We start from the raw sequence: 9729 nt of genomic DNA, 5'->3' as shown, positions 1-9729 counted from the left end.
AATAGAGAGGCTGAGATATGAGGATTGGCCTTCCAAGCCAGTCCTGGGAGTTAACTCCATGATACCTCCATCACCTATTAAGGGCAGTCACCAGTGCTACACCGTGAGCCGAAGCTCAATATGCATGGGTTCACACACACACACACACACACACACACACACACACACACACACACACACACACACACACACACACACACACACACACGGAATGACATAAACCTATGAGACATGCTGTGCATATGTTGCATTCTTCTAAATCAATATAAAAAGGAAGCAAGAAGCCATCCCAGACAAAAAATCGCAAAGTTCTGAAATTTAAACAAAGTTTACATCACAACAATGGTCAGAAAATTATCCCCATCCAAGGTGGTAATGCACATCACAAGGAGGAACACTGGATCTGAGTGACATCTATCCTTGAAGAGCCTTACACACCCACTGTTTAGGATGAGACAGGAAACAGATCATCTCACGGACACAAGTGTGCACAGACAAGGGCCAGAGTGTCATCTCTTCTCCCCCTGCTCCACATTCTCACCAGTGTCTGCGCTCAACACAGACATGCTCCCGTCAACAAGGAAAGTCAGACTTCCACTGATTAAAAATACAGAATCAAATTAGAACTGTACTTTTGAAAATAAGACAATATTCATTATCTCCTAGCATTCAGTTTTGACTCCCATAGTACATTAATCTACGTTTTTGGTAGACTTATTTCACATGATTTGATTAAACATGATTGAAGAAGCAAGAGACATTTCAGAAACAAAAGTTTTAAATTTCCACACCTGTAGCAGGCAGCTCATTTATTGCACAGCAGTTGAATCTTTATTTACACATCACAGTGTGGCCTGCTGTTTTCCTGGACTCAATTTTGTGAAAACCTGCCTCCATTAAAGCAAATATAAGGGAAATATAAACATACTTTCAAAACTTACAAAGCACATACTTTAGTTTATTGTAATCCATTATGCATCATCTTGGATCTTGTTACAACTTTCCCTATTCAAATAAGGAAATGTTTTAGGGTATTTTGGGGACATTTCAACAGGCATGAAAATAAGTAAGTCATTGAGAAACACTTCTGGACGAAACCCTGTGTGTTTTAAAGTACAGGTCATCATGTTCCTTTTGGTAGAAGGTCAGTATTATCCTGGAGATAGCACAACTATGCCTCTAATTTATCGATTTGCTCATCTTTTGAAAATATTCTTTGGATTCCCGTGTGTGTGTGTGTGTGTGTGTGTGTGTGTGTGTGTGTGTGTGTGTGTGTGTGTGTGTGTGTGTGTGTGTGTGTGTGTGTGTGTGTGTGTGTTGGTCTACAGGTTTTAATGTTTTCTCATCCAGAAATCTTCTGTGGATTTGTTCATTTTGTATGTTCATGGGTATGTGTATGTGCGTGTGTATGTGTGTGTGTGTGTGTGTGTGTGTGTGTGTGTGTGTGTGAGAGAGAGAGAGAGAGAGAGAGAGAGAGAGAGAGAGAGAGACAGAGAGAGAGAGAGAGAGAATGAGAGACTGAGAGACTGAGACAAAGAGGGAGAGAGAAAGAAAAAATGAGAGACAGACTACGTGTGCTAGTGGGTTCATTTCCTAGGGCTTATTGCTGTCTCTGACCTTTATGACTGAAGGACAGCAGTCTACCACTTAAGCCACAGCTCCACTTTCAGATTTTTTGGTAGCTAATTGGAGATGAGTTGCCAAATCTTCCACACCTAGGCTGGCTTCTTACCTGATGCTCAGATGTCAAAATGCTGAGTAGCTAGAAATATAGGCTTATGACACCTTGGCTCAGTAGAGTTCTGGATTTTTTTAGATCCCTTTCAAGAGCATCTACAATGCATCCTACCAGTGTATGTGATTCATGTTCTCCCTTTCCTGATGTAGATATTTGATTTACGTGAGACACAGTTCACCACTCTCTGGAAAACAAGTATTTTTCTGTTACCTTCTCCAATGTTAACATTTTGTCAATATAATGTAGTTACTACTGGTGGAAAGGAAGTTAGATGTCCAAATGGTAGGTATTATTTGGTCAGGACAGGCTGTCTGAGTTATGGAAATGTCCATGTGAACTCCATTACTTTGTACAATAAACATACTGTGGTAACAATATGGAAGTGGATAGAGACTCTGCAGGTGACAGACCACATTCTCCCTCAAATTTAGCTTGGTTGTGGGAGGCTTTAAATGAAATCTGGAGGGGCTGATGAATTTGAATTCTGTCTTCTACTTACCACTCTGGGAAAGTTTCCCGTCTTCTACCTTCTTTTAATTTCTCCAATAAAGCAAAGGTTTTGTTTTGTTTGTTTTGAGGTATGGTGACTGGATCCATGGCCTGGCTACAGGTGTTCTACACTATGCACTGACAAGAAGCATATGCTTGCAAGGATTCTGAGAGCCTTAAAGGCCTGGGGAGTGTGGATGAGAGGTTCCCATCCCTGCTGTGTGCAGATCCAAAGAGCACTTCATTTGTAATAAGCCAAATGGAAGCAAAACAGAAACCTCCATGGGCACAAGGTCAAACAGCATGCCCTGGGTCCTTGAAGAAATTTATCTGAGAGCATGAAAGTAGTGAAAGGAACTCGATTTAAGTGTGGATGAAAAGGGTTCTGAACAGCAGGGGAATGTAAATAAAAAAGTGTATTCTATGAATGTATACAAAATCAAAATGAAACTATTGCCAATTAGTTTTAAGCTAATTGAAAAGAGAAATAAGTGGGTGTCAGTATCTCTCCTAGAATTCCAGGTACTCAGGAGACTAAAGTCTAAATGTCATGGTATAAAGCACAACTGGCCAAGGATTTCTGAGAGAGACTGTGATCTTGAAAAAACAACAACAAAAACAATAACAGCTAGAAAAAAATAGAAGTGGAGCTGAGGCTCAAGTGGTTAGAGTGCTAGCAAATTTATCTTACGGAAAGTGCCCTGGCACTGTGTTCAAGTCAAATGACTGGCAAAAGTACAAAGAGAGAGAAAGAGAGCAAGAAAAATTGCACTATCAGATAATACCAAGTGATACAATCTGAGAACTTATACCTGAGGACTCCTTGTGGAAAACTTGGTTCCAGAAGGCAGTGTTTAGAGATGTTGGGGTCTTAATTAAGAGGGATGCCTGCAAAAGATCATGAAATAACTGGGGTGCTGCTCTCTGAAGGATTAGCGTATTACAGGTGTGGTTAGTTCTCCTGAGAGGATTGTACTAATGACCACCCCTGCTCTATGCAGTCTGTCAGCTTCTTAGCTCAGCCTAGGCTCTCTCAAGGGTGCTCTTGGTCCTTGAGCTATCGCCGAAGATAGGAAAGCCTGATTTGGGCATTCAGTCTTTATTACTACTAATTAAAATTCTCTATTAAGCACCCAGTCTTTGGCATTATTGTAGACTTGCAATTCCTACAAATACACTGGGTTATGATGCAGTGTAGCACTCATTATGGCTGTATTAGAGAGCAATAGAAAAATGTATATAGTACAAGTATTATATTTTACAATAGCAAATTTATCTACAGTTATCTCAAAGAATTTTGAACAGATAGGAGCTAATCAGGAAGGAAGAGGATGTGTCGACCTGGCACAGTCGAGGTCCTGAGGAGAGTCACCCCCTCCATACCCAAGTTTTCATCAGTGACTGCACTCAACACACTCACACTCCTGGTCAACAGTGAAAGCCTCACTTCCACTGAATAACTGTACAGAATCAATTAGAATTGAACTATTGACAAATATGCAAGGGCATGGGACCTACTGACATTCGTTCATAGACTGTATATTACTGTGATGCTGACCTTTTGGTGGATTTTTTCACCCAGCTTGATGAAGCCTAGTTCTGAAATCCCAAGAGGTGTCAGAAACAAGAGTTTTCCCTTTCCACACCTGAGAAGGGCAGCTCCTTTAATGCACAGAAGCTCACACCTTTCTGGTTCATCTTGCTCTTATCTTAGAGACCTGCTCACTATTTGCCTGGAGTTAAATCTATGAAATTCGGTGCCCCAAAGCTAGAGCGTCAACAAACAAACAAGGGAAGTGACAAAGCAAACTTTTTACTTTAGTCAAATAAGTATATCCTTATCCTTTAGATTTTGGGAGGCCTTAAGGGAAAAAGAGAAAAAGATAACCTGCACAGAAAGGAACTCTGTGAATTCTGGGCATGTGTAGAGATGCCTGAAGGAAGGTATCTTTGAATCACACATCAAATGTGTACTCTATTAAAACAACAATCTAATATTTCATTCAAGCTATGCATTGAATTCCTAGGAAGGAATATATTGGCAAATTTGCTCATCATTCAAAAACCTTTTGTGGATTTCTGGTTTGTGTGTGTATGGTTGGATGTCTTGTCTTCAACTCAGGGCCTGGCTCTGAGATTTATTGCTTGAAGTAAGTGCATTACCCCTTGAGCCACAGCTACACTTTGGGAGTTTTTTTTCTTTTATTTTATTTGTGAACATATTGTACAGAGGGGTTTCAATTACATGGGCAGGATAATGCGTACATTTCTTACCAAGCATTGCAGCCTCCTCCTTTGTTTACCCTTCACATGCCTTCCCAGCCTCCCCTCTTCCCCCCCATCCTCCCTTCCCCGCTCCCCCCCGTGGAGCCCCTCCCCCCCCCTGCCACACCAACATTGTAAGGCTCCTATTCAACCTGACAACTTGGACTTATTGTTGCAACAGGTCCACCTGTATCCTTAAACGACTTGTTTTTCCCCAACTCCTCCACAAGTTATACTGACATCAAATATAGTGAAAGCAGGGGTTACACTGTGGGGGAGGGACATACAAAGCAACAAAGAAATAATCTTTTAAATACGTAGCAAACACATACATGAAAGAAAAAAAACGTTAAATACATATCTAAGGGTTCATTTTCCTAACATCACATTATCTGACCTTTTCTGCTTGACTCATACATATACTAGATATTGAAAATAAGGGAAACCATGGGACCTATATTTCTTTGGGCCTGGCTTACTTCACTTAAACTTTGGGAGTTTTTTTGTTGTGGTTTTATTTTTTTTTTCAGGAATAAGTCTAGAACTCAGAGGCTGGGAGATGTCCCTGGGATAATTTTGTTGAATACTAGGACTTTTCCAGTTGATCTACAACACCATTTCCAGGGTTTGATGCCACTAATTGGAGATAATAGTCTCAAACACTTTCCTGCCAAGGCTGGCTTCAAATCTGGATCCTCAGATCTCAGCCCCTTGAGCTAGGATTATAGGCAGGAGCCACCACCGGCACCTGGCAACTGGCTTCCTTGGTTGTTAACCAGAGATAAAAGTCTCAAAATATTCCTCATCCAGGCTGGCTTCCTGTCAAGATACTCAGACCTCAGTGTGCTAAGTAGTTGAAATTAACATTATGGGCTTCAACTACTTGCATTCAGCTGATTTGTGGATGTTTTCCTCCCTTTCAAGACCTTCTACATTGAATTCTAGGTTTGTTTATGGCATGTTTCCTCTCTATTCCAATGTAGACAGGTGATTTAGTTAGGTGAGACTCATTCCACCCTCTTTGCTAAGACACATAATTTCTGTGATATTATCCCCCAAATCAGCAGTTCTCTTTAGCACACTTTCAGTGAACCTCAGTCAATTGTCTGAACACATTAAAGAATTCTAGAAACAAACAATGCATACTTTGTAAATTGCACAGAATTTGAGCAGTGTGCTGAACATCACTGTGTTTTGGTATTCAAAGGCTTTAATGAAATCTTACGAAACTAAGAGACTTGAATAAGTCTGGCTTCTCCTCACTTCTTCAGGAGTTTCCCAGCTCTTGTGCTTTCCTTTGAATCTCCATTCCAACCAAGTTGTTTTGTTTGCTTTTATGCTAGTCTTGAGACATGGTAACTGAATCCACGACTGCACAGGACAGAGCTTCTCCAGCATCTAAACCTGACAGGAAGCATACGTCCCAGGGATTGTGAGGGTCTATCCATGCCTTGTGCGTGGGAACAAGGGCTTCACACCTGCTGGATGCAGATGGTTAGAGCAGCATTTTTTGCAGGAAGTCAAAGTGGAGGCAACACAAATTCCTACAATGGGCACAAGGTCAAAGCAACTGTTGTGTGTCCTTGAAGAAAATTATCCACATGATGAAGATAGGAAGAGGAAACCTACTCAAATGTGGAGAAGAGGCTTTAGAATAACAAAGCATGGGACCAAAGTGCATTCTATGAATGTACCAACACAAAAATGAGACCACTTTCAGTAATGAAATAGCTAATTGAATGGGGCAGTGTCTGTCTGATATATACGCTTAATTAGGATCAGATTTGAAGTTGGCTGGGCAGGCAAATACAAGAGACTCTGACTTCCAATAGCTACCAAGAAAAAAGAGCAGGAAGTGGAGCTGTGGCTTACGTGATCAGAGTGATATCATGAAAATCCCCATGGCCATGAGTTCAAGTCAAAGGACTTGTGAAAAGGAAAGAGAGAAAGAAAGGCAGCAGGAAAGAAAGAGAAATACACAGAGAGAAACAGAGAGAAGAGAGACAGGGAAAAGTAAAAAAAAATACAGAAAGAAAAAAGACACAGAGAACAGAAGAAAGCAAGAAAGAAGGACAGAAAGAAAGAAAGAAGGAAAGGAAGAAAGAAAGAAAGCAAGAAGGACAGAAAGAAAGGAAGGAAGGACGGAAGAAAGGAAGAAGAAAAATGTATTAAAGGACATTACTAAATTGCTTGAAAGAAATGAACTGATAAATACCTTCAATAATAACGATGAATATGCACTTATGAAAATAAAAGAAAATGTTAAAATGAATTCTCTTGTATGATCCAGGGCATACAACAGTTTACCAAAGACAAAACTGTAGTGTATAGATCACATGAGAACTGGCTAGGGTTTGGATTAGTGGAAGGTGTGGGAAGGTGGTGGGCGTGACTGTGGAAGGGGAAATAAATAGTCTGTCTCCAGAGGTATCACCTGGGGATCTACTGTGACTACATGGAAGTTCTGCTGGACTGGATTTGGATTTGCACAAAGATTCCTGATAAAAAGTTTGGTCCCAGGGTCAGTGAGGAGAGATGTTGGGGTCTTTTTGAAGAGAGATCCATGTAAAGATCATCTAGTGACTAGGAAACTGGCCTCCAAATGAGAAAATCTCTGGAGATCTGGTTAGTTCTCTGGAGAGGAGTGCACCTACAAGACATCACTTGCTGTGTCCACTCTGCCCAGCATCCTGGCTCAGCACAAGCTCTCTCCACAGTGCTCCTGGTCACTGAGATGTGAGCCAGTCCAGGGCACTGACCACAAGCCAAGTTTCAGAATACCATGATTTGGATATTCATCCTTCATGATTGAACATCTTGTCTTTGTTAAATATCTAGGCCCACACATCTTTAGAGCACTGAAATGTCAATGAATATACTGGGTGATGATGCATGGCTATATTAAATGGAAACAGAAAAATATATGTAGTATGTGTAGTAGTTTAACAATAGCAAACATTTATATATATATATGATTATATTAAGGAATTAAAAAGAGCTGAGAGAGGGCAGAGGGTATGTCGGCCTGGCAGTTATGGCATGAGCCTTAGAACCGTGACATCACAGAACGAGGAACTACCAACGCTCAGATTCCAGGCAGTTGACTGCGGTCGCTGTTGGAGCTGCAGTCATGTCTGCTGTCCAGAGCCACAAAATGGACAAAGACAAGTGTTCACTGCAATCTCCACACACACCATGCGTGGCTTCCCTGCACGAGGTAGTCTGTTAAATACTTGTTTTGAGATTTCTTCTAGAGGGGTGCCCTGGAAAGTGTTCTGTCTTCCTTCTTCTGACCTTTTGCACTGACTCTGACCTTCAACACTGTTCATAAAAAGTGACCCCTATTCACACTGTTCAGCTTGGGGTGAAAACAGGTGTGCGCATATTCTGAGGAGATGGGAGTGAGTCTAATGGGAGATGGTGTGGATGAAGCTCTGCCCACACCTGAGCCAGTGAGCAGAATTTTCCACACTATTGATGTAGTGACCCTTACCTACAGAGCCACAGCTCTACTGACAAGAGACACAGTACCACCATCAAATCTAAGGACTTCCTCACATTTAGGAATTCTTAATGGTGTCACGTATTTCGTGATGCTCTTTCTCAACTTTCTCTTGCTCCAATACTGAATAATGTGATAAATAACGTGGCAATAACCTTCCAAGTAGGTACAGTTATGCCACTTTTCGTGGTGGAACAAAAGCAATTTGAAATTCTTTGTGGATAATCATATTATGCCATAAAAATGCTCTTCTCACCTTTAACTTGATGTTTGGTCAGTTTGCTGTGGTCATCTGCTTAGCCTTGCCCTAACATTTCTCCTGGCTCACTGCTCCTTTGCCAGATTCTTCTCCTTTCCTGGGACAGGTGCATTAGCTTCCTGCCTTGTTCTTTTCCCAATGTTTTAGAGAAGAAAAAGTCCAGGATTTGTTCCTTAGAATAATCTGTCCTCCTTATATCTTAAAAAGTGATTAAGATTTTCTGTTTGTTTTAAAATCTAAAGCACAAAGCCTCCTGGTATCAGTGACAAAGTCAGGTTAGGATTGAGAGGGCCACCTGTGGCACTGTGTGTTCCCATCCATTGGGCATAAAACTCTGGGACATATGTTTACACTGACTCTGTGTGGTGTTGGTGTGCACAGGAAAGCCATCTTTCTGAGGAGGATGCTCAGCAGGACACACCTGTGTCCCTGGAGGACAATGACAGAGCCCTGCTCATCCACAGCCCAGTGCAAATGAGAAGAGGCAGGAGGAGGAAGAAGCGGCACCTCTTCCTCTTCAGTAATGTGTTGCTGGTGTCTAACACCAAGTACGTATGGACTGCATGCTCTCCTGCAAAGCACGCAATGCTTTTCACTCAGCAATGACTTTATATAACCCTTACTTTAAGGCAACTTAGAATTTTTATGCATTTCTTTTTATAGAAGTTTAGATTCCTTGCTGATTTCTCAAGACCATAGTGAGGACTGAAGAAAGCAACATGGCCTTGTGGTCCATCCCCCGTCTCTCCCAGCACAAAGGGTTTGAGGCAGGAGGATACAGAGTTAGAGCCTAGGCTAGACAACATACAAAGGCCCTATCTAAAACAAATAAAACAGTCAAAACCATAATGATGTGACAATCTTTATCCAATTTAAATATGACCAAACATAAGAAGATCTTGGGAGAGTAATGATTTCAGTTTAGCTGAGTGACACTTCCTAACATGTAAGAAAACACCTAAGCAGCCCAGTGTAGCATGCTCACAACTGTAATTCCAGCCACTCAGGAGGCTGAAACTTGAGGAATGTGAGTCAAATCCAGTCTGGCAGAGATGTCTATACAATTACTCTCCAAAAACTAGAAGCAGGGATAGAACCCCAGTGATAGAGTGCTAGCCTTCATAAACAAAGGTCAGAGACTGTAACAATAAGAATGATGGTGTATAATTCTCTTTGCAGATATAAGAAGTGCTTTAAGATAAAAGATGCAATTCCACTGCATAACCTGTGTATGGTGGAATGTGGGGACAAAGTAGCAAAGGATAATGGACGTTCCACAAAGGCCTTGATCTTGAGTTGGGCCAAGGAGCAATACAAGGTCACTTTCCGGTAAGACTGACAGCCATGCCATGTGTATAGTTTGAGTTCTGCTATGAAAAAGCCACATACATATTTTCAAGCAACAATGGAAGATATAACTTATTTACATCTAAAATTTTTTACAAGAAAAATGGTTGTAATTTGATTGTTTACTAG

The 9729-nt window shown here is 41.2% G+C and overlaps 1 protein-coding gene across 1 annotated transcript in view; it reads left to right on the top strand.

Annotated features, from left to right (window-relative positions):
- Positions 1-7622: 7622 nt before the first annotated feature.
- The window catches only part of LOC138826745 (rho GTPase-activating protein 20-like), a 22586-nt gene continuing 20479 nt past the window's right edge, over positions 7623-9729 (top strand). Inside the window, exons 1-3 of the mRNA XM_070021987.1 lie at positions 7623-7709; positions 8635-8801; positions 9433-9582. Of these exons, the coding sequence (XP_069878088.1) occupies positions 7623-7709; positions 8635-8801; positions 9433-9582 (404 nt within the window). The remainder of the gene's footprint in view (positions 7710-8634; positions 8802-9432; positions 9583-9729) is intronic.

Source organism: Dipodomys merriami, unplaced genomic scaffold (assembly GCF_024711535.1).
Source record: "Dipodomys merriami isolate MVZ:Mamm:240054 unplaced genomic scaffold, mDipMer1.0.p SCAF_15, whole genome shotgun sequence".
Taxonomy (NCBI): Eukaryota; Metazoa; Chordata; class Mammalia; order Rodentia; family Heteromyidae; genus Dipodomys; species Dipodomys merriami.
This window is presented reverse-complemented; position numbering and strand designations above follow the sequence as displayed.